The 14,506-nt window shown below is 43.5% G+C and overlaps 1 protein-coding gene across 4 annotated transcripts in view; it reads left to right on the top strand.

Moving 5' to 3' along the window:
• Nucleotides 1-14,506, top strand: part of LOC105023610 (neuronal PAS domain-containing protein 3) — a 265,014-nt gene that overhangs the window by 66,714 nt on the left and 183,794 nt on the right. For all 4 annotated transcript variants that reach the window (XM_020054458.2, XM_010892953.3, XM_010892952.3 and 1 more), the window contains one exon: nt 1,558-1,656. In XM_020054458.2, the coding sequence (XP_019910017.1) occupies nt 1,558-1,656 (99 nt within the window). The remainder of the gene's footprint in view (nt 1-1,557; nt 1,657-14,506) is intronic.

Genomic DNA, 14,506 nt, shown 5'->3' with positions numbered 1-14,506 from the left:
TATACAGTAATATAGTCGGCCTTGAAAAATGGGCCGAATCTCCCATTGCTCTCTGCAATTTACCTTTGTGGCCGTGAAACAAAATCCATCTGGATGCTGTTTTTGCCGTTCAGGCCAGATGGCGTGTGAAGGTGTCAGTGTGTGCGCGCGCGCGCGCGTGTGTGTGTGTGTGTCTGAAAGATGGCGAGAGATGACAACGAGTGTGTCGGGGGAGGGGGGCTGACATTCCCTATACCTGCAGGGAATAAATTAAGCTAGAAATGACATGTGCTTTGCAGGAGTTTGTAAATTGCAATGCGTCAGTCTGGGGGGGGGGTAGCTAGCTAGCAATGTCTGTTGAGTGACGCTCCTGTCGAGTGCTGCTGCTGCCATTTCTTGGCCCGTGAAGTGCTTCCTCCCTTCACAGTCAGATCATTTCACTACAGGTTTCTGCTGTTTAATGGGATGGTTTGAAGAGGTCCTTAACAGGTAAAAGCTATATGCTGCTGAGAGTAGAGGTACAGTGCAAATGGAATACATCACTGGGAGGGACTTATGCAGCTTTTCATTGTAAGACTGAGAGAGTCGCCCCTGACTTTTCTGATGCAAAGATTCGAATGGAGTAGATGTCAACAATCGTTAAATTATGATACTTTATACAGCAGACAGCTATAGTTTATCCATGCCTTGAAATACCTCAGTATTCCTCTCTGATTTATACACAAATAAAACGAAAACCTGTGTCCTCTAAATCAATGACTCATTTATTTCACAATATATTATCTTAAAAACCAAATAGCGTTTCTTGGTCATGCTCAAAATCAATCTCCTAAGCCCATACGTAGCAACAATATGAAGTCAACCTGCCAATGAAGTGTCTTAATATCCATACAAAATGTGCCCACAATGTCAGTGTTTTCCTGCATGGTACATACTGTATCTAATGTTCAACAACACCTCGACTCGGTTCACTGATTCGCGGGGCACATGAAAAATGTAACACGGTATCAGTTCTGACAGTGGCTCTTTTGTGGGTGTGTAAAATTCAAATAATTCTCTGCAAAGATAGTCACTTTCTGCTGGTGCTTTTTTTCCAGTAATTTTTTTTTGGCGACAGACGCGTCCTCTAGCTTTGTCTGACATCATCGTGTGACAGTTAACTCTTCAGAGAAGGCGGTGCCCGAGGCATTTCATCTTCACTTCATTTCCTTTCACCATCCGGTTGAATGGGGGGGGGGGGTGTGTCACATGGTTCCGTGTGACCACCAACTTCACCCAAATGTTTGAACTGTTTATTACGTGCAACGGTGTACTATTTAATGCAGGTGTGTATTACATATCCTGCAGTGGGGAAGTATCATTCAGGAACTCCATATTGAATGAAATCAGAACTGCATCTTATCTCTGCCTTAAACCAGTGTGTGTAATGAATGCTCTTAGTTGAATGTGGTAGTCTCACACCAGACCCATATGCATACATTCTGTATAGCCACTCCACTGTGTACATGTGAGGCTTTGCTCCATACTCTTATGCTCTCCTTACAGGCTTTAAAAGATGTTCACGTTGTCTCTCCACAGCGACCCCTACTGGGAGAGGCCTGCTAATGCCAGCTCCTGTTCTGCTTCTAGGCCCAAGACACTCCACCTTGGCGGGCAACAACATACCTCATCGCCATGGTAATTCCATCCCTTCCCCCCCTCCTTCCTGTCTCCGCCCTCTCTCCTTCTTAACGGCCAGGGGCAGACTCCTTCGGCCGTTCAGTGTTACTAGCAAACTTCCACTCCCATCTTGTCAGGGGGGACGACGAAGCCACTAAAATGTCTGTAGGTCCTCATGCGTTTGGGCACATGCCGTTATTTCATTTCAACATTAACTTATGTCGCTTTTGACATGTTGTTAATTAGAACATTTACGGCTGATTTTAAACAACGCAGAATGACAACTATAATTAACAATTCCCCAGGAAGCAGTGGTTTTTCTTTTTTTTTAACTTAGAAACTTTTAATGTAATTTCTGACACTGAGTTAATTGATCTAAGGGGAGTTAGCTATGTCTTTCAGGTTACTTCAGTTCCGATGAATTATGCCTTTTTTCTTTGCCATCCAAAGGCAATGCGTAGACAATAGAACTATTAAGTAAAACTGTCATATTGGCTCTGAGCATTGCTAAACCTCATAAACCTCCCAAAAAAACACTGACTGGCCCTTTACGACGCAGGAGAAATCTAGTGTGTGTTATCAAACTGGGGAAGATAAAAGGCTTCATGGGGGGAACTTGTCTGTGCCGTTGTGGGAAGTCAAGTTTTGACATATTCCTCTGAGACTACGTCTCTTCGTCTAACTGGCTTACAGCTTCATAAGAACATCTTCTCATTTCTTCCCCTGTCAGATCCTTTGTGGTAAAAGAGCCAGGTTGACACACATTAGGAAATAAAAATGGAGCATAATACCGGCAGCTCTCTGATGGATTCCCTCCCTCTTTCCCTCTGACGTACAGGGGTGATGCCGGGATTACATTTGGCCTGAATAAAGGGGATTTATGTAAGACTTTTAGAAGACGCACACACACAAATGTCTGAATAGGTCATTAAAGTCGTGTTATTAGCCTAGTCGCAGGGATCTTCTGTCTCACCCACGCAGGCACAAGACGTAGGCATGCGCACACACACGCACACACTCGCGCAAAATCCACTGAAACACTGCGTGTGTCTGGTTGTTAAGTTGTGTATGCTCTGCGGTAGTAGCTGGGTTTAGATGGGTTTTTCTATGCTGATGAATCCAGGCCCCATTCTGCCACCATGATTAGTTTAAACGGCTCCGGAGCGCACCGTCCGGACGGCGCGTGCCCGGGGCGTGTGCGCTATAAGCGGTTTGCGGTGCACGTTGAAATTGAGACAAATGGCTCTGCGTGAGAAGGAGGGCCACCTCCTCCCCAAGCAGGGCTGAAGCGAAGCTGGAGCCCCCTGTACACCTGGCTTCTCCAGTTTACCGGGCCGCTCCGAGGGGAGCTAGCAGTCGGCCCCACTCAGCCCCTTCCTGCCCCCCCCACATCGTGTACTGACACACACACACACGCCCTCCACGGCCCCCGGTGCGTTGAAGAGGTGCTGAAACCAGGGAGAGGCTGTACCACCGTGTCCTCCGTCGGGCCTGAGGAGGATGCATCACACGCTCGCTAGAGGCTGGCTAGAGGCTGGCTAGAGGCTGGCTAGAGGCTGGCTTCGTCTCAGCCCCATACGGAAAACTGAGCGTTTAGAGCTACGGTTCCCAGTCATCATTCATGCCGTCCCTCTGGTTCTCTGTCCTTGAGCTGCAGCTTTCTGCGTTCGTCTGGTTTCGCCCGACAAGGCCCGCATCCATCCAGCCGCCACCGCTGTGTTTCATATCCTGTCCGCCCTAACCCCAGCTCTCCCGCCCGACCTTTTGTAGCCACGGCGTGCCTTGTTGGGTATAAGAAAGAGCGGTGGGCCTGAAGACTGGAGTTGAATACACCATGTGGCAGGTGGCCTGCTTTGCCTGAGGAATCTCTTTAGGGGATGACAGCTCTGAAAACACATAAATCCTCCCTCCTCCCTCCCACTCGTCCTCCCCTTTTCTCTTATCTCCGATTGCCGTTGCCATGGGGATTTTTATTTATGCAGCTGCAAAAACTTCCATACTTCAGGTATATACCATATAGTGTAATAGCTGTTTTCTCTCCTTACTCCCAGACCAGTTATAAAAGGAATGCCATCATTCCTTTGAAATGTCTTTCGAGGAGTGGAATTCAGTCGGTTCCTTGTCAAGAACCTACCAAACCCTGTGTGTTTTTTGTGTGTTTTTCTGTGTGTCTGCGTCTTTCGATGGCGCTGTTTAGACACACTTGTCTGTTGTCAGGAATGTCAGGCCGAGAGGTTGCAGGTCAAGGTTAGAACATCCTGGTCTGTCTGTCTCTGTCAATCCCACGTCAGGTGGGTTTTGGCTCCAGACAGACATTAGACAGCTAGGGAGGTTTTGTTAGCAACCCAAGGAGGCGGTGATGCTCTGAAAAGGGCTGTTCTGAAGTCTGCACTTAAATCAAGCTGTACTATTTGAGAATGCTTTATACCTAAAATGAAGATTTCCAGCTTGACAAGGTCAAACAAATTTAAAGTCATCTTTAATCCTATTTATCCTTACATACCTTTTGAAATATACTGTAATTAATGTTTTAGTTAAAATAACATAAAACAATGGCCAACAAGGACTAAACAATCCAAAAAATGGCCAGACATCAATCTACTTGTACTACTCCCAGGTTTAAAACACGGGGCAGTGGGGCAGTACAAGCCAAGTATGAACATGTATGGACTCACAACCGTATGGTACCTTGGATAGGAGCGTCTGCCAAATGACTTAAATGTTAATGCTATGCAACGTAGCTCAGTCGTGTCCATAATGTTTGAAAACATGTTCAGATTGGCCTTAGTGGTGAGATTCCCAACTCCTGCAGCCAATGAAGCAGCAGCTGAATATTTTACTGGCAGGGGTAGTCAGGAAGCTGAAGCGAGGGTCTTTAACTATATTTGTATTTATTTGGCATGACTATGTTATGTTAGCTTTGTGTTGTCTCCCAAGTTCACCTTCCTTCCAGTGTTTGGGAGGTGTTTTTCTCTGTCTCGGAGATATGAGCATGCTCAGCCTCTGTCTGATGTCTTGTGAACATTGCATGAGCCCCCTCCTAGTATATGCTAGCTACTACTGTATGACTTTGTTACAACTTTCTCCCTTTGATGTTTTTTTATCCTTTCTTTTTTATTCTGACCTACTTTCCCCTCAGATTGTAGCTATACGAATTCTTTTGCTGTTTTTTAGGAGCCTATACCATTCAATTATTTAAACGTCTTTCTTTTCATTTTTTGTTTTTATCCACCTGTTTCTTTCTTTGTCTGCTGCCAGTCTTTTAATAATGTATTGTATAGATTTCCTGAAGTTGCAGTCGGAGGTGCTTCTGAACAGACCTGGGTTCAAATAGTATATATTTTTTCATTCTCTACTGTTTTTTTCTCAGGTTAGCTCAATCAAGCATAATATTTCAAATATTGCATTTGTATTAGAAAGATTTACAATTATTTTGGAAATACTTGGAACTATTTTAATGCTGATTATTTTAGAGAGGTCTGGTTTATGATGGGTTTGATTTTGGATTTACTTAGTACCCTACTTCAGGATTATTCACCTCTTGCCTGCGGCAGTTTCCACTTAGCTACATTTGGCTTGCTCACAGGAGTGTGTTATAGGCACATTAGGGACCACATGTACCTAAAACAACTTGTATATTCAATTATGTCTAGACCAGTGAATAAATAACCTAAATAATTAAATGTATTTGTTACTAATTGTAAATATTCAATTTAGAGAAAAAGAATATTTTAGAGAATATGTTTAAATCTCCTGGTCTAAATTCTATCATGGCAGTTAAAATGCCTCCACGGAGTCACATAGCCCCTATGCTATACCATTTATTTACTTTCTGTCCAGGAAAAGAGTGTTAAAAGCAGAATTAGTAATTAACTGTTTTCTGAGAGAAAAAAATTAAGATCAAAGTCAAATTAAGTTCATACAGGTCCATGTAATGTGTAATTTGGGAGCCCCGCAGCAATAACATTCTTTGAATGTGGCGTTGCGTCTGTCTTTAGATGTGGACTAGCTGTAATTACACAGCTGTTGCTACGGTAGCGTGATTGACATACGTATTTGGCAGAAACCATGTGCACTATTCATGAGCTGCGTTTGGTAGCATTTCAGACATAATTAATTGATTCATATGCCTGTAAGGTTTTTCTAAAATATTAACAAGATAAGATTAAAAAGGCATAGAACCTTGCCTTCCATGCGTGTTGGGCAGAGCTGGCTGTTATTAACTCACCCATGCAGTCATGATGTTCAGGCTTTTGACCGTAGCTGAAAACTTGGGGCTTTCGTTTGCTCTTTATAAAACTTTTTCCTTTCAACTATCTGTGGATGAGAAACATGCCTGTATGAGAGGTATCCCAGTGCTAGTGTGGTTGATAATAGTTCAGTCTCTTTTTGCAGTGACAGCAGACACACACACACACACACACACACACACACACATGCAACTGCACTTATATCATTTAGCATCGGGGAGAGTGTGTAATGTGTTGCTGCCAGCTCCTGACAGCTAGTCACCTTGCAGGTTAGTCCTGCTTATTGTACCATGAATAAACATGCCCCCTAGTCCTGCATTGCCCTTTGTGAAGCCTGGGCGGGCTTTGGGTAATGGCCTGCCAGAACTCCCTCCCCCTCTGTAGCTTGTTATCTCAATGACATCATACAGACCTATCACAGGGGACATATCGTAGGACCCATAATATGAATAAAATATTGCATAGTGACCCATTATAGTGACACATCATAGTGATTCATCATAGGGATCCATCATCGGGACCTATCATAGTGACCCATCATAGGCAGCCATTAGTGTGACCCGTCATAGGGACCCATCATACTGACCCATCATAGTTACCCATCAAAGGGGACCCATCATAGTGACCATCATAGGGACCTATAATAGGGACCCATCATAGTGACCATCATGGTAACCGATCCTAGTTACAGTACCCATCAGTGACCCATCAAAAGGACCCTTCATAGTGACCATCATAGTGCCCGTCATAGGTACTGTCGTAGTTACCCATCAGTGAACCATCATAGGGACCATCATAGTGACAGATCCTAGGGACCCATAGGACTCTGGCCAACAGTAGTGCACCAGAACATAGGTAATATGTAGGTTGAATATTTAAACCAATCCAGGACCATTAATGCTGCTTTGAGATCCATGTCAGCCACCATGTCTGTCTCCACCAGTTTTCTGACTCACATTGCTCCATGTTCTCATTGCTTTGTGTTTTATATGTTCACTCTTCTTGTCTTTTTATATACATTGTGTATGAAGTTGTGTATGCCAAACTTGTTTGACCACATTACGCTTTGACAGTCATTGTTGTCAAACAGTCACTGTTGAAGTACATGGCCTGGCTTCATGATATTGAGCAGATCCATTTTGACAGCTCTACATTATAGTTTCATGGTAATAAAGTTAGCATATAAAGTAGGAGTAGATATAATGTTATATGGTGAAAGACATTTTAATATTATCAATATATGGTCGTCTGAGGACGGGGCCTTCATATTAAAATATGCAGAGCATTTATAAGTGCATCAGCTTTAGAGGGGGGAAAAGGAAACTGTCGTCCCAACCATGACAGAACGAATTCATGTCTATGAAATGCAGAAAGCAGTCAGCTATGTCAAAACATTATTTTCCATGCACTGGCTGTTTGCTTTGCTTTTGGCTTGACTGTTGGACTTGATATAATTATATGTCAATCTCAGCAACCAAATCATTATGTAAACATGAGATCTGGTGCATGCTAAAAGGAGAGGAGAGCAATAAGAAGGCCTAGTCGAATCAAAACAAAGGACGCAGCAGTGTTGACACAATTGACTACTTTGTGTTTTTGCAAGAATGCACAAAGTGTCTTAAATATTTCAGAAAGTATCAATCTCATGTGCGCTAATTCAACCCCTTCCCCTCTGATTCTCTTCGGCTTATTTGGAACGCCGTCTTGTTGTTACCCAGTAAGCTTGCTGAGCACCAGTTTCCATCCAGCTCATTCAACAGCAGCCTCCAGATGTAATAGTGCTGTACAGTAGTGATCGATTTGTACCACAATTACAGTGTAGCACAGAAAGACAGTGGAAGATCCCATGATGGTCAATCACTAGTTCACTTGGCTGTGATGAATGATGTGTTCTGCTGTACTGTATTAGAAACAGATGACCTCAACTTCTTTACTTTCTTTCTTCCGTTGCCATAGAGGCAATCTGCAGTTTCGAACAGAAAGACAAAGTCCCTGCCTCTGTTCAAAAGCTGAGGGAAAGGGCTGAAGAAATGGAACCGTTCTCAAATTCAAAGACAGCAGCATTGATGCAACTGATCATCCATGACATCAACATGGATATTTGTAATATGCTATAGCTATGCTTGTACCTTTGAGGTTACAGAGTGTGTGCTTAGAAATAAATTGTCACCAAAACCAAAGTACGAATTACATTTAGCCTCTTTGAAACTGTCTTTTTGCTATTAAATGAAAACGAACAGGGAAAACCTTGCATATTGTCCCTCTGTACACTTTCTCCCATTTTAGAAGAGGTCTAAATATACTAATTCAGTGTCTGGGAAGTGTACCTCAGGCTACAATAGACCACTAGTCTCCAGCACGCCCATTATGTTAGTTACATCCATCTAGCAGGAAGCCAACATTCTGTTTGAGCTCCAATTTAAAGTTAGAAATCAGCTTGTTATTAATATAATGATTAAAGTTACAGCAACTTAAGAGGGAAGTTTGAAGTAGTTATGCATCATCGCTTTAAGGTGAATCAAATCAGACCACTTATAGGACTCCTCATTCATTTCCATTATCATTGATGAAGTATTTTCACACAGATCCGATGCGTAATCCATGGGAAATCTCTATGGCATTGCTATTTCGTTTTATTGGAATCTGGTATGAAATAACACTAGATAATTGAACAAAAGTGTTATATTCCCCTACGATGAGATTGAGAAGGGGACTGTGTATGGTGTCTATACACACAATATTGTGTGCAACACTGGCATTTTGACAGCACTTGACCTAATGATGCGCCTTGCCAAAGAGATGCTAGAACACCGATAAGCCCGAATGTCGTGCTGTAACACACGTTGGAAAACGCAGAAGCCCCTTTGACCCCTTTGACCTAAAGTCATGAAGTTGCGTTCGAAGGTCCCGCTCATCACAAGCTTAAACATGTTTGAACCCATCCAGTCTGGCACCATAGGGCCCATCTAAATGAAACTTGACATACCATATCTAGATTGCTGAATGCAATATTATTTGGATAACGACCTAACCTGATTTGTACATAAATGCAAAACACTATTTTATTATTAACAACACTGGTAAACATGTTCCAGACATAGTCAAGATGTATTTATTTATTAATGTATTTTAATTAACGTTCATACTGATCACATGGTGGTCCTACAGCAGGCTCATATTTATCATTTCTTTATAGGGCCACATTGACTCAAATTGGCACACCTTTGGCAGCCGTTTTCAGGGATGTGAGACTCATTAAGCCATGTAGTATCTAACCACTGACATGACATTTGTGCAATGTCAGTGTGCCGTTGTTGATGGGGGGATGTAATTTAATCACAAATACGTATTTTGAGCATTTGCAGATTTTCTTCATAGTCTTCATTCACATAAATTTGGAGTGCCATGTTAGCAGCTTTGTACAGAGGATGAAGGGAGCGATGTGTTTTACCTTGTCGGCTTACTAAGCTTGTACAGTCACACAATAGAGTCATTTAATACAGTCATGTGTATATCAAACCTATCATCAATCTGCTTGGTATTTCCTAAGGGTGTTTCCTTAAAACAATGTAATGTATTGTCTATAAGTGAATGTTTCTGTTAGAAAGAAAAACCAGGAGAGTAAGCTTGGTTGAAGGATTCAACTGTGGAAGCGTTTCTTAGATTGCTTCTGCTGTCAGCTGAACTCTGTCACGGCGGGAGAGCGCTGGTGTAGACATGGTGCATTTATAGGACTTTACTTCCTATGTGTTCCCTCGCACAATTCCTATCTCTCATAGTCACCCCCTTTGGAAGATCCCACGCGATTTCCCGGTCCCACTTTTTAGATGCTGCCATCCTCTATATGGGCTCAGAGTGAGACAAAATGTTTAACTCTTTAGCCGTACAGTACATTTGAATAATTACATGTTATAGATAGTTTAATGATCCAGCAGGCAGACTGCTCATGACAGAAATGAATGGCTGAATTGGTCAGGATTGAAGGGTAGTATTTATAAGTCCACGGCATCCTTTGACACTTTGTTATTGGATTGGGACACACAAAAGGTGCCACAATGCCAATGTTAGTCAGTACAGCATTTGTGATAGAAAAGCTATAACCATTCACGTACATGAACTTGGAAATGGTGTCAATTTCCTGTGTCAATGCAAAGGCATTGCCTGTCTTTCTCTCTCACTCTTTCAGACCCACCTTAACAGACTTGCCTGCTGCTTTTCTGTCTAAACCTGGGTCTCTGCCAGCCAGCCCATCAACTCAAGCCCAAGCTATCAGATTAGAATGGCCCATTCCTCAGTCTCATTCTCTGTCCAGTCCATCTCTCTCAATGCATTTACGCCTGGCAGTTTGTAGGGACTGCATTCAGTTTGCCTGTTTCCCCGCACCTAAATATAGAATTCCTATTTAACACGGACGGCTAATTTGAGTTCTTAATCATATTTGGACCCGGCGGGTTTTAAACACAGAGCAGGCCACCTGTCTTACACATTAGAAGAGTTCCACAGGACAGATGGGAAGGTGAGAATGCCTGTCTTTGGATTAACACGTTCTAGAACTGACAGTCACGGCACTGGGCAGGGCCCTCTTTGACCTGGCTAGCCAATCCATCACTTCACTAGCTGACCCTGTGTGTCCCAAATGGCTCCTTATTCCCTATACATTGCACAGTTTTTAGTTTTTACCACAGTCCACTGGGCCTTGGTCCAAAGAAGTGCATGATGTACGGAATAGGGTGCCATTTGTGATCCTGGGGATGTGATTGACTGTATAAATGTGTTCTCTGTGCGGTAGTAATTACTGTGCTGTTGTTATTAGCTGTGTTTTTCTGAAGGTTGTTTTATCATGATATTAGACATGTCCTCATTAAAGCTGTAACATGCAAAGTAGAGCAGTTATCCTTTTTCTATCTTTAGATCCCATTAAATAAGCAATATCGCATTTACAACACCATTAATAAATCGGACGCACAGGGTTGTGGGATGTTAAAAGCTACCCTGTGTCAGACCCAGCTACTTGGCGTTCAGGAACGTTGAGGTAAACCCCACCCTGTGTCAGACCCAGCTACTTGGCGTTCAGGAACGTTGAGGTAAACCCCACCCTGTGTCAGACCCAGCTACTTGGCGTTCAGGAACGTTGAGGTAAACCCCACCCTGTGTCAGACCCAGCTACTTGGCATTCAGGAACGTTGAGGTAAACCCCACCCTGTGTCAGACCCAGCTACTTGGCGTTCAGGAACGTTGAGGTAAACCCCACCCTGTGTCAGACCCAGCTACTTGGCGTTCAGGAACGTTGAGGTAAACCCCACCCTGTGTCAGACCCAGCTACTTGGCGTTCAGGAACGTTGAGGTAAACCCCACCCTGTGTCAGACCCAGCTACTTGGCGTTCAGGAACGTTGAGGTAAACCCCACCCTGTGTCAGACCCAGCTACTTGGCGTTCAGGAACGTTGAGGTAAACCCCACCCTGTGTCAGACCCAGCTACTTGGCGTTCAGGAACGTTGAGGTAAACCCCACCCTGTGTCAGACCCAGCTACTTGGCGTTCAGGAACGTTGAGGTAAACCCTAACGTGTGTCAGTCACTCCCTCTGAGCTTGTGAGCCAAATATTATTTGACAGGAAGCCCCACCCCTTCCTCTTTTTCCCTCTCTCCTCTCTTTCTATCTCTCCTCTCTGTCTCATGATCTGCTGCTTTCTTAATTGTTCACGATGGTCTTTAAAAAACAATTGCATAATTACTCTCTCCCGTATCAGATTAGAAGTTCTCGTTAGAGCCTCATGAAGTCACTTCCTTCAATGAAGCTGAGAAGATAAATGAACTGAGTACCAGATGCAATACATTACCTGTCTATCAGCAGGCTGTAGGTCTCTAATCCTGTACCTGTCTATCAGCAGGCTGTATGTCTCTAATACTGTACCCATCTATCAGCAGGCTGTAGGTCTCTAATACTGTACCAGTCAATCAGCAGGCTGAAGGTCTCTAATACCATACCAGTCTATCAGCAGGCTGTAGGTCTCTAATACCGTACCAGTCTATCAGCAGGCTGTATGTATCTAATACTGTACCCATCTATCAGCAGGCTGTAGGTCTCTAATACCGTACCAGTCTATCAGCAGGCTGTATGTATCTAATACTGTACCCATTTATCAGCAGGCTTTATGTCTCTAATACCGTACCAGTCTATCAGCAGGCTGTATGTCTCTAATACTGTACCAGTCTATCAGCAGGCTGTATGTCTCTAATACTGTACCAGTCTATCAGCAGGCTGTAGGTCTCTAATACTGTACCAGTCTATCAGCAGGCTGTATGTCTCTAATACCGTACCTGTCTATCAGCAGGCTGTATGTCTCTAATACTGTACCAGTCTATCAGCAGGCTGTATGTCTCTAATACCGTACCTGTCTATCAGCAGGCTGTATGTCTCTAATACCGTACCAGTCTATCAGCAGGCTGTAGGTCTCTAATCCTGTGCCTGTCTATCAGCAGGCTGTATGTCTCTAATACTGTACCCATTTATCAGCAGGCTGTATGTCTCTAATACTGTACCCATCTATCAGCAGGCTGTATGTCTCTTATACTGTACCCATCTATCAGCAGGCTGTATGTCTCTTATACTGTACCCATCTATCAGCAGGCTGTAGGCCTCTAATACTGTACCCATCTATCAGCAGGCTGTAGGTCTCTAATACTGTTCCAGTCTATCAGCAGGCTGTGTATCCCTAATACTGTACCAGTGTATCAGCTGGCTGTAGGTCTCTAATACTTTACCAGTCTATCAGCAGGCTGTAGGTCTCTAATACTATACCAGTCTATCAGCAGGCTGTAGGTCTCTAATATTAGCACACTGGATACTGTTTGAATGGACTCCTTATACTCCTCTCATTGTCCCCATGCACATTCATGGATTTCACTGTTGATGAATATAAGTAAGGCTTAAATATGCATTCCAGGATGCATTTGTACTCCACAAATTAGTTTTGGCTCATGAGCACCACTTTAAAAACCATTGGTGGAAATTCTACAGAAACTCAGGATTGCATCTTTAAGATGGACTTGAATTAGTATCAGCATGTTAGAATGACAAAAATGTAAATGTTCTAATGAAGGATCAGAATTGGCTCTGGTTTTGTGGGGCATCATGTCTTTCACATTCACTACTGTTTGTGATTCCTGTGTGTCACATCAAACATATCTTCCTCACTAATACATTCAGGCTTGAAAAGCAATAATGTGACTTTTTACAAGTCATATACGGATCTATATCTAGACATATCTTTTATGGCTTGCAATATAACGATAATACAGTCAATATTATAAATAGGTCCTGGAAGTGCAGCTAGCATTGGGACAATATGAATTCTGATTAGGAGTTCAGATAACTGACATCTTTTTGCCATGGTCCTTTATCATTCCCCAAGCAGATCTGCTGTTGTCTTGGCTGTGTTTTATGAGCACATTATACAAATTACACCTGCAGCAAACACCATAAATTACATCTATCTCAGACTCACAAACATACTCTAGCTTTATGATGCACAGATAAATAACCCAACAATGTGTGGTTGGGGAAGCCAGAGGGAGGATTTCATTGGTAGAGAATAAGGTGGACATTTCTAGAAAGAAGCAACATTGTCAAATGTTGTCATTTTTTAAATTCTCCATCTGTCTGTGTTTGTTGTTTGTTCTCAGTCTCCCTATGATGCGATGGAGATGTGCTGCTAAAGACTGACAGAGTAATTAAACAAGCATGCAGGACAGACAGCCAGACCTCATTTTTGTAAAGAACTGGCATCTGACAACTACCGTTGAGAGAGACCGAGTTACCTGGGATGCATTCGTTAAGATTCTTTATTTTTTTCTCTCATTATGAATCTCTAGTCAGGCCACGAGGCTCTGAAATGAAACGAACAGTCTTGTTGCTGATGGCCTCTTCTCGTTACTTTCTTGTTTTTCTTCTGTCTGTTCGTATTATTTCTCCAAACAATGATTGTCATCAGTAGCGCCACCGCAGCCAAACTCAGAGCTTGTAGCGAATCAAAGCGATCCGACAGAGCCACCACACCACTGCATCATACATCAATTATTCAAACGCTATTGCTTTGTACAAACAAGCTCCCTGGCAGAGGGAGAGAGACAGAGAGAGGGGCCTCTGCACAGCCAATTACTTCAAAATGTTTAGTTCATTTATTATTGAAAGTGTAAATCTTGTACAGGTTGTCGGCAGCTGACCCTGTGAGGAGTCTATTGTGACCCACTTTGATCACACTCTGTAAGGCCCCTCTAGTCTCCGCTAGACTCCACTAGGCTATGCTACGCCCCGGTAGGCTCCGGTTGGCTACACTACAGCCCAGTAGGGTCCACTAGACCCCGGTATTCTCCGCTATGCCCCGGTAGGCTAGGCTACAACCCGGTAGGGCCTGCTAGTCCCCGGTAGGCTGCGCTATACTAGGTCCTGGTAGGCTCCGCTATGCCCTGGTAGGGTAATCTACGCCCCGGTAGGCTACGCTAGCCCCCGGTTGGCTACACTACAACCCGGTAGGGTCCGCTAGGCTTCCGTAGGCTGCGCTATAATAGGCCCCGGTAGGCTACGCTACGCCCCAGTAGGATGTAGAGTGGCGTTAGG

This window comes from Esox lucius, chromosome 15 (assembly GCF_011004845.1).
Source record: "Esox lucius isolate fEsoLuc1 chromosome 15, fEsoLuc1.pri, whole genome shotgun sequence".
Classification (NCBI taxonomy): Eukaryota; Metazoa; Chordata; class Actinopteri; order Esociformes; family Esocidae; genus Esox; species Esox lucius.
Note: the sequence above shows the minus strand (reverse complement) of the source record. Positions and strands in the feature narration are given on the sequence as shown.